Below are 17,855 nucleotides of genomic sequence, written 5' to 3'. Positions count from 1 at the left end.
AGCAGAAATATGGTAGCTAAATCTAATAATAGGTTAAGTAGATGAGGATGATGTAGGCAAATTCTACAAGGAAAAAAATAGTAATAGGAACAAGGAAAAAATCAGACAGAATCATAAAAGGCAAGAAGATGAAAGTCAGGAGAGGTAAAACTGTAATAATCAGAGGCTGATAAGAAGGAAGTCAGTGTGAGTGATGTATGAAGGTTAAAGAATGTGATTGAAGATTAGAGTAAGTGAGAAGAAGGTGAAGAGTATGTAAGAAATGAAGAGGAGAAGTGAAGTGGAAAGTTAGAGGAGAAGAGAATAGAGAGGGAGCAAAGTAAGTAGAAAGGATTTAGGAAAGGAGAGCAGAAATATGGTAGCTAAATCTAATAATAGGTTAAGTAGATGAGGATGATGTAGGCAAATTCTACAAGGAAAAAAATAGTAATAGGAACAAGGAAAAAATCAGACAGAATCATAAAAGGCAAGAAGATGAAAGTCAGGAGAGGTAAAACTGTAATAATCAGAGGCTGATAAGAAGGAAGTCAGTGTGAGTGATGTATGAAGGTTAAAGAATGTGATTGAAGATTAGAGTAAGTGAGAAGAAGGTGAAGAGTATGTAAGAAATGAAGAGGAGAAGTGAAGTGGAAAGTTAGAGGAGAAGAGAATAGAGAGGGAGCAAAGTAAGTAGAAAGGATTTAGGAAAGGAGAATGAAAACAAGAAAGAGAAAGAAAAAAGAAGTATTAAAGGAAAGTAAAGAATGATTGAGGGAAGATTGTAGATAGAAAGGAGGAGAAATGATGTTGATAAAGACATCTTCCTCTTAAGTTCCGGTTTTTTCCCCTTTTCTTCTTTTGTATGCTGTTTGTGTTGTTTTGTATGTTTTTTAATCTAATAAATTTATTTAAAAATATTTCAAGGAAGAGGGCAGCACAAGAGGGTGCTCATTGTCCCCCAAACTGTCTCCCAGTCCAAATAGCATGGATAGCCTTGGTGACAGCCCCCCTGGGTTGAAGATGCTGCTGCTGAATGCCATTCAGCTGTCATTCAGGACCTGATGCTGGAGGAACAAGCTGATCTGGCCTGTATTACAGAGAACTGGTTGGATGAGGCTGGGGTGTTAACCTTTCTCAGCTTTGCCCACCAGGTTTCTCTGTATAGCAGAAGGCAAGACCTGGGTGGTGGAGAGGTGGAGTTGCAGTGGTCTATCCTGACCAGATGCCCCCTCACATAATCTACAGGTTTTGAATGTGTGTACCCAAAGGTGGGTAGCTGGGACAGAATAGGGATTCTGTTGGTGTACTGCCCACCCTGCTGTTCAACAGTTTCCGTTCCTGAGCTACCTGGAGTTGTATTGGGATTGGTGTTGGAGTTCCCATGCCTATTAGCATCGGGGGACTTCAACATCCATGCTGAGACTGCCCTTTCAAGAGTGGCTCAGGACTTCATGGCCTCCATGACAACCATGGGTCTGTCCCAAGTGGTATCTGGCCCTACTCATGTTGCTGGGCACTCTCTGAACCTTGTTTTTTGTGCTGGGTGAGGTGATGATGATCTTGGTGTGGAGGAACTCTCCACAGTTCCGTTGTCAGGGACAGATCATCATCTGGTCAGGTTTAGACTCACTGGGACTCAGAACCTCTGCAAAAGTGGGGGACTGATTAGGATGGCTGATCATCCGGAGACACGGGGCACGGTGTTATCAGTACGCTGATGACACCCAAATATGCTTCTCTGTGTCTCCGACTGATGCAGTGACTAGGGATGGCATCTCTCCTCTAAATGCCTGCTTGGAGTCGGTAATGGGCTGGATGAGGGAAAACAGACTCAGTCTGAATCCAGAGAAAACGGAAGTACTTGTGATAGGTTCCCCTGGCCCGGGGATGGAGATTTGTCCACCTGTCCTGAATGGGGTCACGCTCCCCCTGAAGGACTCAGTTCGCAGTCTGGAGGTGCTTTTGGACTCGTCACTCCACCTGACTTCTCAGGTGGATGCAACGGTCAGAAGCGCCTGTTATCAGCTTCGGCTGATACGCCAGCTACGACCCTACTTAGGCCAGAGGGACCTTGAAACAGTGGTACATGCTCTGGTAACCTCTCGATTGGATTTCTGTAATGCTCTCTACATGGGGCAACCCTTGTACCAAACCCGGAAGCTTCAATTAGTACAGAATATGGCAGCAAGGCTGGTAACTGGATGTTCCAGGGCTAACCATATAACACCTATTCTGCAAGATCTACACTGGCTGCCCATTCGCTTCCGAGCACAATACAAGGTGTTGGTTATTACCTATAAAGCCCTAAATGGCTTGGGCCCAGGGTACTTGGAGGACTGCCTCTCCCCGTACAATCTGCCCCACACTCTCAGGTCGGTTGGGAAGCATTTGTTGAGGGTCTCGAAGACGAGATATACATCGACCTCACAAAGGGCATTCTCCATCTCAGCCCCACAGATTTGGAACACCCTCCCCAACGAGCTCCGTTTCGTCACCTCCCTAGACCTTTTTAGAAAAAAACTCAAGACTTTTCTTTTTCAACAAGCTTTCCCCCATGTATCCTGATATTGTTTTCCCTTGATATGCACATTGTTTTATCCAGCGAGTTTGTATTGGGTTTTAATAGTTGTATGGTTTTAATAGTTTTTAATTGTAATTTTAGTAGTTTTATCATCTGATTATGATTATAATATGTTATATTTTATTTTGAATTGATTTGTTTTGTTCTATTGTACACTGCTTTGATCTATTTTGGAAAAGCGGTCTATAAATAAACTGTATCATCATCATCATCATCATCATCATCATCATCATCATCATCATCCCAGGAGGCTGATGGATTCGGATGGATTCCTGAGGGCTCTTGGGAAGCTTTCTGTCACTTTGGCAGGCAATTCTATTAGAGCCCTGGCCAATGTTTGGAATGGGGAAATGGCCAGGACAGTGGACACAATCGCTCCTGATCATCCCCTCTTACAGAGTAGAGACAAACCAGCTCCTTGGTTCTCCAAGGAGCTGATGGTGATGAAGCTAGTAAGATGGAGACTAGAGCGATGTTGGTGGAAGACTCAAAGTGAATCTGACTGAACACAAGCTAGAGCCTCTTTGAAGGCCTACTGCGTGGCAGCAGGTTGGAATTTTTTTTGCTGCCAGCATTGCATCTGCATGAAGTTGTCCAGCAGAGCTGTTGCAAGTGGTAAGGGATCTCTTACACAGTCACCCACAAATAGAAAATGTAGACCACTCGGAGGCCCGCTGTGAAGAATTTGCATAGCATTTTGCAGATAAAATCGCTCAGATCCACTCCAACCTGGATACTACAGTTGATACAGTGACAGTGGGTGTAATTCTTGGCACCTTTCTTCCAGTGTTAATGGATACTTTTAACTTGTGCAGCCTGATGATGTGGACAGGATCCTTGGAGAGGTAAAAACCACCACATGTGTCTTGGACCCTTGTCCTCCTTGGTTTATTAAACAGGCCAGAGGGGGACTGCCTGAGTGGGTAAAGGAGGTAGTCAATGCCTCCCTCCAACAAGGCAGAATTCAATCTTGCCTAAAGGAGGCAGTTGTAAGGTCTTTGTTTAAAAAAAGCCATCTCTGAATCCCACAATAATGAATAATTATCAGCCAATGTCCAACCTACTATTTTGGGCAAGGTGTTGGAATGTGTGGTGGCTTCTCAACTCCAGGGATTTCTGGATGAAACGCATTATCTAGATACATTTCAATCTTGTTTTAGGCCAAGCTCTGGAACAGAGACAGCCTTGGTCACCTTGGTGGATGACTTATGCAGAGAATTGGACAGGGGGAGTTGTCCCAGTTGGTTCCGCTGGACCTCTCTGTGGATTTCTCCATGGGATTGGAGGCACTGTTTTACAGTGGCTCCATTCCTTCCTGGAGGGACAAACCCAGAATGTGGTGAAAGGGGACTCCTGCTCGACCTCCTGGCCATTGGCCATTGGCTTGTGGGGCCTCCCAGGGTTCTGTGTTGTCCCCTATGCTATTTAGCATATACATGAAGCTGCTGGGAGAGATCGTCTGGAATTTTGGGGTGCCGATGACACTCAACACTGCTATTCCTTTCCATCCCAATCCAAGGAGGCTGTCCTGGTCTTAAACCAGTGTCTGTCATCAGTAATGGATTGGATGAAGGCAAACTAGTTGAAACTTAACCCTGACAAGACAGAGCTGCTCCTGGTCAATTGGAGGTCAGATCAGGGAATAGGGTTCCAGCCTGTGTTAAATGAGGTCACACTCCCCCTGAAGATCCAGGTTCGCAGTTTGGGGGTACTCCTGGACTAAGTTTTGAATCTGGAGGCCTAGGTTTCTGCAGTAACTAGGAGTGCTTTTGCACATTTGAAACTTGTGTGCCAACTGCACCTGTTCCTGCAGGATCTGGCCTCAGTGGTACATGGCTTGGTTATATCCCATTTGGACTACTGTAATGTGCTGTACATGGGACTGCCTTTGAATAGTGTTTGGAAACTTCAGCTGGTCCAAAGAGCTGTAGCCAGGTTGCTAACAGGGACAGGTTACAGAGATCATACAACATCCCTGTTGAAACAGCTCCACTGGTTCCCAGTTTGTTCCCAGGCACAATTCAAAGTGCTGGTGATGATCTGTAAAGCCCTATGTGGCTCAAGTCCAGGTTATTTGGCAGACCACATCTCCCTCTATGAGCCAGTCTGGGCTGTGAGATCCTCAGGGGAGGCCCTTCTCTCCATCCCACCACCATCACAAGCATGGTTGGTGGGGACACGAGAGAGGACCTTTTCCGTGACTGCCCCTAGACTCTGAAACTTCCTGCCCAGGGAGACCACAATGGTCCCTTCCTTAATGGCCTTCCATCGACATGTGAAAACTTTCCTTCCAGGCAGGCTTTCAAAACAGAAAGCTTTTAAAGAATAGCTTGGGGTGCTATATTGTTTGAATATGTTTTAAACACACTTATCTTCTTAAAGTATTTGTAATCTGTTTTAATTATTGTAGTAGTTTAATTCTGTTTTAATGTACTATTTTTGTATGTTTTTAATTGTATTATTTTTTAATGTTGTAAGCCGCAATGAGTCCCACTCCTGGGAGAAGGGCGGGATATAATAATAATAGTAATAATAATAATAATAATAATAATACATAAAGTTTCGAAAGTTAAACCAGTACTCCCACATTGTGAAAGAAACATGAACAAGAACTTTCTCATATCTATGTAAAAAATGTTTAAAACCAGACTAGAATTTTTAAAAGATGTCAGTAATCTTAGTTCAAACGCTGTAACATTAATGCATATGAACTTGATATTCCAGTAAGGAATAAGTTTAATAAGCCAAGAAGGACAAGGGACCAAGACACATGTGGTAGCTTTTACCTCCCCAAGAATTCTGTCCACAGCATCAGGCAGTACAAGCTGAAAAGTACAGTGGTGCCTCGGGTTACGAAAGTAATTCGTTCCGCGGCCGCTTTCGTAACCCGAAAAGCCTTCGTAAGCCGAAATGCCATAGGCGCTAATGGGGAAAAGCCGCGCTTCCGTGTAAAATAGCGCCGAAAAGCACCAAAAGTTTTTTCGTAACCCGAAAAAACATTCGTAACCCGGAACAATTATTTCTTATGGGATTTTTTCGTATCCCGAAAATTTCGTAACCTGGGTATTTCGTATCCCGAGGTACCACTGTATCAATTAAAACTGGACATTGTCCTTTTATATCTCCACAGAGTACAGCTGTACAATATTTTCCACATCTGTACAGGGCAGAGTAAAGCAGAGTTACTTTTTAGGGACTTCAACTCCCAGAACATGCTTCTGAGAGAGGTTGGCAACTGTAGTCCAAAAATCCCCAAGTACCCCATGCTCTTGTACAATGGCAACACAGAGAGCACTCAGTTGAACACAAAAAGGAAGAAGCTAGATCACAATCTAGTTGTCAGTCTCTGGGTGACTTGCAGTAGACCAGAAAAGATTTCTGATTCCCAATCAGATCTTGAAATTATTCATCAAAATTTAACCCACTACTCCACTTCATTAATGAACATTTTCAACAGTGATTTCAAAATGAGTTAAAGTTAAATGCCAACAACTTTTTTAAAGTAACTATTATAGCTTATTTTTACTTTGATTTGTTATTCACCATTTTTAGTAATTTTAAATGATATTTTTTTGAAAAATCAATTTGTTATAGATTACATTTTTATTACCATTTTAACATCAACATACTAATTTTCTTCAGTGACAACACTGTTTCAAAGCCCTGCTCTCAACTGATTAAATGTTTTTAATGCCAACATTAGGTAAAGCCTACAGTAATTAGGAGTGATCTTCTGCCAAATTAATTCTAGTACTGAAAACAAGACCCTGGGATCAGAATGTGCTGAAAAAATGCTGTTTGCACTTGGTTTTGTTTGGCAGATCTTGGGGTTTTAGTGCAAAATACAGTAGGCTTGTCAAACCAAACATTTAGCCATCCCTCCTGCAAGGTTCAGTTTTTTTATTCTGTGAAAAGAAAGAATTTCCAAGTATATGGTTCTGACCTGCATCTGTTTGTAGCCATCTTGCTCCCTTCTAAGTGCAGACTCGGCATCATGTAGCCTTTCCTGAAGGGTCTGGAGAGCTTGATTGTGCAGGCTAGTCCCTTCACTGTTATCCTGAATTATTCTTGACAGGTAGAAATAAAGGTTTGCTATTATAGAAATGAGGTACATTATTTGGTGTTAAGATACTATTCAGCCCTCTATACTCAACTTTTAATTCCTTTAATTCTATCCCTGCCCAAGACCACTCCTTCCTTTACCCTGCCTCCCAAGCAGTTACTGCTGCCCTTAGCAGTAAACAACAACCATGTTTAGTAGTGATTCACCATCCTCAGTACCATATTCTCAATTAATTTCTCTGAGCTCACCTGATCAAGAGTGGGGAAGAGCCAATGGAAATGATACAGCTGGAAAAACTTGGCAGTAGTTCCTGAACTTGGTTCCCCTAATTTGTTGGAGTCCCAGAGTCTTTGACCAGTGGCCATACTAGAAGGGGTTCTGGGGATCTGAACTGCAGCAGTGAGGAAACTAGGTTTGGGAAGTAATTGTCTAGAGCAGTGGTTCTCAACCTTCCTAATGTTACGACCCTTTAATACAGTTTCTCATGTTGTGGTGACCCCCAACCATAAAATTATTTTCGTTCTACTTCATGTGTTTTCCGATGGTCTTAGGCAACACCTGTGAAAGGGTCGTTCAACCCCAAAAGGGTCGCAACCCACAGGTTTACAACCGCTGGTCTACAGCAATGGTACTGATTGGGACAGTAGAATTTTCTTGCCTCAATGTGCCAGCCCCTGGCACCATATATGTGCCCATGTTTCTTTCTCTCAGAAAGCTACTGCTGGCCAGGAATCAATAGCTCACAGAATGGCATTGGTGCATGGACCACCACCCTGAGGAAAACTGGCCTAGTGATCATAAACAGATTCTGCCCACCCATCACCCACCCTTTAGTTTGGTTTATTGAGCACCTGTCCCCTACAGTCCTTCTTCAACCCTCAGTGAATTTAAGAACGAGCTTGCAATATTGCTCAGAGAAGATACTGTTGAACCAAAACAACAGCTGCTCAAAATTTATTTGGGCTGCATCTGCACTGCAGAAATAATCCAGTTTGGTACCACTTTAACTGGTATGGCCAGTGGTCATGCTTGTTGGACAATTCTTGGATGTGTCATTCAGAAAAGTAATGTTTCCAAGCTCTGTCCAAACCACCACATAGCTCTCTCTAAACCAGGAGCAGCAGCTCCTATACTACCAATGTATCATTTCAACTGGTTCTTCTTCAACATTCACAATGAACATTCTTCTATGAAGAACAGGGATTGCTATTCAAGCCATTGGCTATTGAAGAGGAAGTAGCAAGTCAGATTACACAGAGATGTAAATGTTATCTCAGAAGGAAAAGCGGATACAGTGAAGATACTGTAGTTTCTAAAGAACTCTCTGAAATCATGAAATGGCAAGTAGGATTTTGGGTACCGTGATTTTTCATTCTGTAGTGCTTCCAGTGCTTTATTACGTGAGTTCAAAAGTTGATCAGCTTCCTGTAGCCTGACTTTGAGGACAGCCAGTTGGGAATCCTTAGCAGCAGCAGCTTCTGTCAGATCATCAACTTGAGCTTGAAGTTCCCGAACAAGCCTGTCACTGTTTGAGTGATCAGCATTCCACTTTTCAACTCTTGCTCGGGCATTGTTTAATTCTGCAAAATTTAGGTTTGCAAATGTCAGCATGGCTGAGGAATTTATTAGCAAGTTCATTTATAGGCTTCATTTCCTAAGTGTTCAGCACAATTCTGACAGCAATAAGAAAGCAGGATGCAAATAAGTAATCAAACTAGTAAGTGTTTGGCCATGTTGGTACAAAGGTTTCCAGTTTCATTTTTTACTGTTGGATAAATTTTATTACATTTTCTAACATCATGCTATAATATCCAGTATAACAACTGTCCTCCCAGAAGTGATGCATAAAACATCATTCAGTATTCAGGTACATAGCCATTAAATAAATATCTAAGTGTTTTCTCACACAGTCAACCAAAAGGACCTGAACATCTTTGAAATCCATCACTGTCTTTCCCTTGCCACATATATATATTATGCTAAAATAATAGTTTTGGGTGTGTCTTTTTTCCTTTATTTCCTTTAGCCATTTGAAATATATTTGCTAATTTTTCAATCAAGCTTAATTGCTACACCTTATTATACCAGCTCATCAGAGCAAATCCCCTTTAAATTCTTCTAGAATTGAGCAATAACCACCAGTTTCTTAAATTAGGCACAGACTAGTATAGGCTTACATCACCTATTCTGTAGGTGAAGATATATCTATTTAGGTAGGCTTTTGAATTTTATTTATGGAGCTGTAATGTGCGTGTAAGTGGTTTGCTGTATTTTAAATCTTCTATTGTAACTATATTTTAAATATGTTTTAAAGTGTTTCAGCTGTCTTAATAATGTAATAATACTGATATTTAATTCTTTTTAACATTTGCAAATTAGTGTTTTAATGGGATCTTTTTAATTTTTTGTAAGCCTTGATTCTCACTTTGGGGGAAAGGCGGGCTAAAAATCCAACAAATAAGTAAACAACTTTCCCACTACCTGTTACTTGATCCAACCAAAATGACTGATACAGACTGATACTTGCCATTTTCACTATACAATCTAGGAATTCAGGGATTACAAAGATCACCTTAGTAATAATTTTGACACAGTCCTGTGAAACCTTTTTAGCCACTGCACAATACTAGTCCACAAAATCTCCAAAGTTATTACCATGGTGTCAAATTTTTCAAACCTTTCCCTACCTGTTTGGGTTTCTTTGACTCGCTGAATTAATGATGCCATTTCTTGATTTAAAGATTGCACTTCATTCCGCAGAAGTTGATTCTCCAGGCGAAGATTGGACAACTCGTGTGATTTGTTATCATTAGCTGCAAGGCTGGGATTAGCTTCTACACTTTGCAGGGAATCTTTCTTGATATCCACATCTGTCTCCAGCCCAGAACTGGAACTATCAGGAGTTTCTGTATGAAGAGAACCATACTTAACCAAGAGCATTTCTTAGTTCACCTTCTTTCTTTAATAGTGCAAAATCCTATATTCTATCTGAAGCAAGCCATACAGAGTTTAATGGGACTTACTTTCACATAAGCAAGTACATGTTGGGTCTCCCTTATTTGGAAAGCCAAAACCCAAAATATTCCCCCTCACCCCCCCCCCCCCAAAAAATTCATGGGTGGCTGAGATCATGACACCTTTGCTTTCTGATGGTTCAATTTGTTTCATGCCCCAAATTATTAAAAATACTGAATAAATTACTTTCAGGTTATGTGTACAAGGTATGTTATTGTTGTGTGCCTTCACGTTGTTTCCGACTTCTGGTGACCCTATCATAGGGTTTTCTTGGCAGGTTTCTTCAGAAGGGGTTTGCCATGGCCATCCTCTGAGACTGAGAGATTGTGACTTGCCCAAGGTCACCCAGTGGATTTCCATGGCTGAGCCAGAATTCGAACCCTGGTCTCCAGTCGTAATTCAACACTCAAACCATTACACCATGCTGGTCCCGTACAAGGTATATATGAAACATAAATGAATTTTGTATGTAAACTTGGGTCCCATTTCCAAGATATCTCATTTTGTACATATATGCAAAAACACGTATTCCTTAATTTTTTTTAAAAAAAAATCCAAAATCCAAAACACTTCTGGTCCCAAGCATTTTGGATAAGGGAGACTCAGCCTGTACAGGATTGCAACCCAATAGCAAATTCACTACTGTAGCAATAAGGGACATTAGCTATCAAGGTTTAAAGGTGTTCTTACTGCAATACTACTCCCATGAATCCATAACTAAATATAAACAAGGAAAATTGCATTGACATTTTAAAATGGAAAAAAATACAGAAATTGGAAAATTACTTTTTGTATAATTACTTTCAGAATCCCTGAACCAGTAAGGCTACCGACTGTGTTACCTGGGGAATTATGGAATTTGTATTTCAAAGCAGTAACAGTTCCAAGTTCCATAGAAACAGTTAACAAGGCAGCTAATTTAAAAACCCAAATGCTGTCTACCTAAAATAAACCTCTTGTTTTTGTCATGTGCCCACAAAAACAAGTAAATGGTAGAAGTGTGTGTGTGTGTGTGTGTGTGTGTGTGTGTGTGTGTGTGTGCAGGCTACAACCATAGCTGGAAGCTATATTAGTTTTGAGAGCCAGCATGGCGTAGTGGTTTGAGTGTAGGACTACTACTCTGGAGATCAGGGTTCGATTCCCCGCTTCAGCATAAAAAACAACGTCAACACTGGGCGACCATGAGCAGCCTCAGAGGATAACAATGACAAGCCACCAATGAAGAAACCTGCCAAGAAAACCCTATGATAGATTCGCCATAAGTAAAAAATGACTTGGAGGCACACAACAACAACAAATTGTCTTGGCAGGTCATGTGTTACATAGGATCACAAGTAGCAATAGCAATAGCATTTACATTTTTATACTGCTTCAGTGAACTCAGCACTCTAAGCAGTGTATAATCTGTAAGCCAATCCCCCCCCCCCACAAGCTGGGTACTTGTTTTACCAACCTACAAAAGGATCGAGTACTGAGTCAACCTTGGAGCCCTGGGATCGAATTCACAATGTTGTGGTTGTACCACTGGCATTTAACCACCAAGGCTCCTTGGGCAGGTGCAGACTGAACCACCTATTTCTTCCCAGTTTACCATTTTTATAAGTGACAAAGCTGATCCCCCACAAATCTGCTTCCTAAAGAGCTGTTCTGGACAGCCTCACATGAAAGGCTGAAGGAGGGAGGACAGACGCCCCACAATCCCTTCTGAGAAAACAATTTCACCAGTGTCAGGCATTCTGCCAAGGCTTCTCACCACATTAAGAATATGTGCCCAAGCTTGTTCATTTTCCTTTATTTCTCTACCACCTTCTATTTTCCTTTGGTTTCACATCTTTTGACATCTCAGTGGCTGTCACCTCACATTAATTAGTTAATAGGATATGTCATTCACAAATGCCTTAAGCTGTGAAGGCCAAGTGATGGTAAATTTAATAACATTCACAGTAACAGATCTATAGATTTTTTAAAAAATAAATCAAAATTAACAGCAGGTACAATGCCGTGCTGGCTATTAACCAGCTATATAATATCATATATTCTATATGAAACTGGAATTATTAGTCAAGCTCAGTTATTCACTCATGTGAGCAGCCAAACAGTAAAAAAATCTCACTGCACAAACAAACAGCAAGGCTGGGAAATTACAGTATATACAGCCAATGCTGTTTTATTGTTGCTATGCCCCTTCATGGTCAACCTCAGGCAAACCTATCATGGGGTTTTCTTGGCAAGATTTGTTCAGAGGCTGAGAGAGTGTGACTTGCCCAGCGGGTTTCCATGACCAAATAGGGATTTGAATCCTGATCTCCATAGTCCAACATTCAAAACGCTGTATCACACTGTATACCTAAAATAAAATACTGATAAATAAGAATATGTATTATCAGCTGATTAGTTTTCATTTTACTTGTGTAAAGATCAAGTCTTTTATTGGACCTGCTATTATAGTTTTGTGGCAGGGATGGGAAGTCTCAGTTTTTCCAAATGTTCTGGAGCACAACTCCCTGAAACCCTTCTAATTGGTTGGTACTTGGTATGGAAATCCAGCATATCTGGAGGGCCAAGGCTCTACTTTATGGCTTAAAATAAATCAGACTTATTTTGATTCAGTATCTAATAAAAGGTGCATTGACACCTACAGATAATCTGAACCATTAATAAATAAAACTGAAAGCATATTTTTCAAATATATATACTGTACGGTCATCCCTCCCGATCTGCAGTCTTGCCATTCACGTCCCTTGGTCTTTCACGTATGGCAAGCCAAGAAGGACATAATGGCACGTGTGCCTGATGCGCACGTGCAGTGCCATACACAGGAGCGCCCCCCATTGGAATCACAATTTAAAATACTCATACTAACACAATTTAAAATACTCATTTAAACATATTCTTTAACAGCCGTAGTTATGTGTAGTTACCATTGCCTTGGCTCTGAATTGAAGCATCTTCGGTTTTGACACTCTGTGAACTTGCTGATGCAGAGCTAATGCTAGAAGTCCGAGAATGATTTTGAGCAACAGCCACTCTACTTTTCTCTCTTTTAAGATCTTTTTTGCCATTAGGTTCCTTTTCAGAACTATTGAGAAAATCAAACAAGAGTTCATCATTGGGCTCAGACTTTTTCTTTCGCACAAACTGGGAAGATGGTCTGTGCACAGAAACAGTTTCCAAGGGGGGAGATACTTCCACAGATGTTCTGGGTGCTGTTTTAACATTGGCAGTTCCTGCTAGGATTGTTGCTTTCTGATGCTTGATGTTATCCGCAGCTGAGGAGATAAAGCTTGATTTAGCTGATGCCTGAAATTGCTGCTCCCCCATTTGCTGGAACAGTTTGGGGCACTCACTGACTTCATCCAAGTGACTATTGCTATAGGCTACAGGACCAGGATTCTCTTTTTTGTTTAAAGCTGAGGCAGCTCCTTGATCTACCCGGTTGAGAAGGTCCTCTGCCTTTCCAGCCAGCTCAGCAAACCAAGACATGTTAGAGATGGCGTTCTATGCGGATGTCAATCATCAAATGTTCACCCTTGTGAAAGAAAGATGCAAACAGAAAGTTAGATTAAACAGACTGCAAGGATCAAATGTCAAAAAACTAGCCCACTTGGGTGCTATATCCTTATTGTCACAACTAAAAGCTAATTTCATATCACTGTGTTGAGGTGATCACATCTATAAAAACCACAGCTGAAATCCAATCATATACCAAACATATGCCAAGGTTTAGAAGCTTGTACATTCATGTCTTGATTGTGGACTTTGCATGGGCGATTGGATGGTTGCTGTGTGAACAGAAACCTGGACTGAATGGGTTGCTGGAATGATTCAACAGTATTCACCTCATGTTGTTAAAAATGTAACAACTACAGGTTAGGTCTATCTTATCCGAAATACTTGGACCAGATGTTTTTGGATTTTGGAATATTTGCATATACACAGTGAGATATCTTGAAGGTTTAAACATGAAATTAATCTTATAAACATAGCCTGAAGGTAATCTTATACACAATATTTTAATAATTTTATGCATGAAACAAAGTTTGTGTACACTGAACCATCAGAAAGTAAAGGTGTCACTATCTCAGCCACCCTGGTAGACGATTTTGGATTTTGGATTTCAGAATTCCAGTTAAGGAGATTCAACCTGTACTAAATCTGAGTAGAATGGTGTCTTCAGATGATTTCAACTGCTAAACAGTTTCCACTAAGAAAGAATTGTACAAAATAATACTGGTTAAGAATGCATATCTGGCAGATTCATCTGCTTTACTGGAACACTTGACCAACAATATGAATAAAATTCTGTTAAAATATTTTAAAATTCATAGGTATGTTGGTCTAGAAATTATATAAGGCTCGTAAATCTAAGATATGATTGTAGAAGTCTGATAGAGTTCAAAAAATTGCTAACACTGTTATATTTTTATTGCCAACTTATACAGTATGTTTCTTGTGTGGTACTCAAAATTTCCTAAACATTCCACACCTGATAAAAGAAAAAACAGTCCTTGCCTGCAGGATTACAGTAGAAAAAGATGCATTAGAAAAGTAAAACACAACAGGGAGAGATAAAGATCAAAGCCACAAAAAAAGAGATTCCACTTAAGCATTTGGAGTAACGTTTTGACATTAAGAGCTATTTGACAGTGGAATGTACTGCCTTGGAGGGTGGTGGATTCAGCGTGACCAGATGTCCTAACCCCCAAGGAGGACAAGGCACCACAAAATGTAGGACATTAAAGAAAAATGTAGGACATGACCAAATAAAATCTAGAAAATACTCATACCAATATAAATTCATGCTTCTTAGCCATGCTCAGAATGAAAAACATTTTGGAATTCCTCCTGAAATAGAAGGCTGAAATGTAGGACATGTTCTGGGGAAAGGAGGACACCCTGGGTGGGCTATCGTTCACTAGAGGCCTTTAAACAAAGGCTGAATGGCCCTCATTCGGGAGTGTTTCAGCTATGTGTTTCTATATGGCACAGGGCTGGATTAGATGGTCCTTGGGATCATTCCAACTCTATGATTCCACAATTCTATAATCAAGAAAACACATTCAGGAAGATGGAACTAAGTAATCTTTCTAACACAGATCAGAAAATAAGTTCCAGCAGCTACCTCTCTTCTGGCAGCAGGATGGGCAAAACTTAGTCTCCCTGAACCAGGATATTCTTCCTAGAAGGGAGGAGATATAGCTTTTGCAACTGGCACTTGGAGCAGAGAATTTTTTCAGGCAGAATGAGGAGGGAGCTGCTGTTTCAGTAGCCAATGGATGCTGCCAGACTGGTCTCCTCCTTGCCATGATGTTCTGCCCACAATATAAATGTCAGCCACAGAGGCTGGTGAAACATCAGGAATAAACTCTTCTAGAACATGGCCACATAGTCCAAAAACCCCACAAAAAACTATGGATGCCGGCCATGAAAGCCTTCAACTTCAGACTGTAAACTGAACAGTCACAGATACGGGTAACACCTTATCTCTGGATCATGATAGTAGGTTTTCCATTCCCTACCATCAGGAAGCCACAGCTGGGCGTATCGGTGACTGGTCAGTCCACATTCTACACTTGCGCACAACAATGAGCACCAGAAGATAGCTGCACCTGAAGGAGAAACATTTCATCAGCTGACCCTTAGGCAATTATGTGAATATGGCCTTGCCATATTTAAACACATTACACTTTTCACTTTATGGAGTTACACCTCCACCTAACCTGTGCTTGTAATAAGTAATTTGTTGGTGAACTGGAAGAAAAAAAGAACATATAACAAATATGTGGGACTAGCAAAGAACCATAATCACTGTCACGTACCATTTATATTTGCACATGCTTCTGTAACCAGTCAATCTGCACTACTCCATTTCTCCTGCTTTTTGCTCATGTTTAAATACGCAGCCCTACACATTAGATCCCATTCCATATAAATTCCTCCTGCCAGAGATACATCAGCCTTAAATTCTGCTACTTGCCCTCATTCACTTGTCTCCAGTTCATAAGACCCCTACTCCAACCTCTTTAGCTGCAATATTCCATATTATTCTGGCTTCACTTATCTCCTATGCAGAACAACCACATTCTCACTACAATTACCTTTGTACAGCAACATTAATAGCTGCATCTGCACTGCAGAATTAATGCAGTTTGAGACAGGTTTAGCTGCCATGGCTCAATGCTACTGAATTCTGATATCACAGTTCTGTGAGATATTTAGCCTTCCTTGTCACAGCAAACTACAAACCCCAGGTTTCCATAGAATGGCAGCATGGCAGATAAAGCAGTGCCAAACTGCATTAATTCTGCAGTGTGGCAGCAGGCAATACCACCCCTCTACAGTGTGGCCATCTTCTGTTTTTGGTCTGGTTGAGATCCTATGTCTCATTCAGCTTGTTGTTAACTGCACTGGAGTCTACCTTGATGTATGGTGATCCTACAGGTGAGATCTCTCCAAGATCTCCTGTCTTCAACCGTTCTGCTCAGGTCCTGCAAATTTACAGTGCTTTACAAATAAAGTATAATAATAATAATAATAATAATAATAATATTTTTCAGCTTGCTGCTCATCACGAGGATAAGCATATTAAGGAGAGAGCTCTGAGAGACAGAGATGGAAACATCACCACCATCACCGCCCACATAACAGCAATCCTATGCCTGGTTTGTTGTTGTTAACTGCCTTCAAGTAGACTTTGGCTCATGACAACTCCATGAATGAGACACCTCCAAAAAACCCTGTCCGCAATCTCTCTGCTCAGGTCCTGCAGGCTAAGGGCTCTAGCCTCCTTGATTTGAGTCTATGCACCTGGGATGCTGTCTTCTTCTCTTTCTACTACCTTCTTAAATGTTGGGAAGCTGCTTTGAGCCCCAGTTCTGGGAAAAGAGCGGGATACAAATAAATAACCTTTGACTGCATAGATCATGAAAGGCTATGGAACTCCCTTAAAGACATGGGAGTGCCAACACATCTGATGGCCCTAAAGAGGAATCTGTACTCAGGACAAGGAGAAAGAGAATGGTTCCCAATTGACAAAGGAGTCAGACAAGGCTGCATCCTCTCACCCTGTCTATTCAACTTATATGCAGAACATACTGTAAGGGAAGGAGGCTTGGACATGGAAGAGGCAGGGGTGAAAATAGGAGGAGGAAACACCAACCATCTGAGATACACGCAGACGACACCACGATACTAGCAGAGAACCTCACAGACCTGGAACCTCTACTGAGGAAGACCAAGGAAGAGAGTGCAAAGGCAGGATTACTGCTGAACGTAAATAACAACCTCCGAGGGCCTTCCCAAGTTCAACCCAGACAACGAGGAATAATGATGTCAGGAAAGGGTTAGGGATGTGGAAAGAGAGGAAGGCCACATACGAGGAGGCATCGATGGACTATTAAACAGAGCATGAATATGAGTTTGCAGGAGCTGGGCCTGGAGAGATCTCATCCATAGGGTCGCCATGGGTCCAGATCGATAGGAAGGCAGATAACAAACAAATATAACAACAACAACAACAACAACAACAGAGGCCCCCCATCACTAACTACAACCCAATTGGGCCATACAGCCACATCTCAGTCTCTTCTTCTTTTTTCTGATTAGGGACAAAACACACTGGAGAGATAACCCGCTTTAACTCTTTGTCTTTGCTATGGAATTCTGGGAGATGGAGTTTGTTGTGGGGTCCAGAGCGGACTCCAACTCCCAGAATTCCATAGCAAAGAGCCAGATAGAGTTAAAGCGGTCCCAAACTGTGTTATCTCTCCAGTGTGGAAGCAGCCCTTTGTCTCAGCTCACCTGCTCCTTCCCCTTTCTCCTCCAGGCCTCCACTTACCCTGACTTCCAGACCGAGCCTCAGAGGGAAAGCCAGACTCTGGAGCCACTGCCAGGCCCCAGCCTCGCCATCTTCCGGGAGACGTGGCCGCTCTCAGCCGAGGAGGGCGCTAGGACCCAGCGGCATCCTTATCCCTCTGCCTTTCACTAAGGCGCCGGCGCAGGCAGGACTTATGCGGAAGTGAGGCGAACGCGCATGCGCCTCACCAAAAAAAAAACCCTTCGCGGAGCATAGAGCTAGGAAAAGTATAGAACGAGACATAGATCTATTCAAATAGAAACCACCCACACTTTCTTGGAGCAGGGAAGGAGGGACAAGTATGGTTCCATGCCAGCGTTCTCTGAAGATCAGTCAACAGTGCGATGCGGCATCTAAAAAGG

The 17,855-nt window shown here is 41.7% G+C and overlaps 1 protein-coding gene across 1 annotated transcript in view; it reads right to left on the bottom strand.

Annotated features, from left to right (window-relative positions):
* GOLGA5 (golgin A5) overlaps positions 1 to 17,629 on the bottom strand; it is a 39,963-nt gene extending 22,334 nt beyond the window's left edge. The window contains exons 1-5 of the mRNA XM_042445041.1: positions 17,476 to 17,629; positions 12,560 to 13,167; positions 9,311 to 9,529; positions 7,984 to 8,203; positions 6,504 to 6,627 (exon numbers count right to left, since the gene is read on the bottom strand). Coding sequence (XP_042300975.1) covers positions 6,504 to 6,627; positions 7,984 to 8,203; positions 9,311 to 9,529; positions 12,560 to 13,121 — 1,125 coding nt within the window. The 5' untranslated portion in view covers positions 13,122 to 13,167; positions 17,476 to 17,629. The remainder of the gene's footprint in view (positions 1 to 6,503; positions 6,628 to 7,983; positions 8,204 to 9,310; positions 9,530 to 12,559; positions 13,168 to 17,475) is intronic.
* Positions 17,630 to 17,855: the final 226 nt, after the last annotated feature.

The sequence above is a fragment of the Sceloporus undulatus genome, chromosome 1 (assembly GCF_019175285.1).
Source record: "Sceloporus undulatus isolate JIND9_A2432 ecotype Alabama chromosome 1, SceUnd_v1.1, whole genome shotgun sequence".
Classification (NCBI taxonomy): domain Eukaryota; kingdom Metazoa; phylum Chordata; class Lepidosauria; order Squamata; family Phrynosomatidae; genus Sceloporus; species Sceloporus undulatus.
This window is presented reverse-complemented; position numbering and strand designations above follow the sequence as displayed.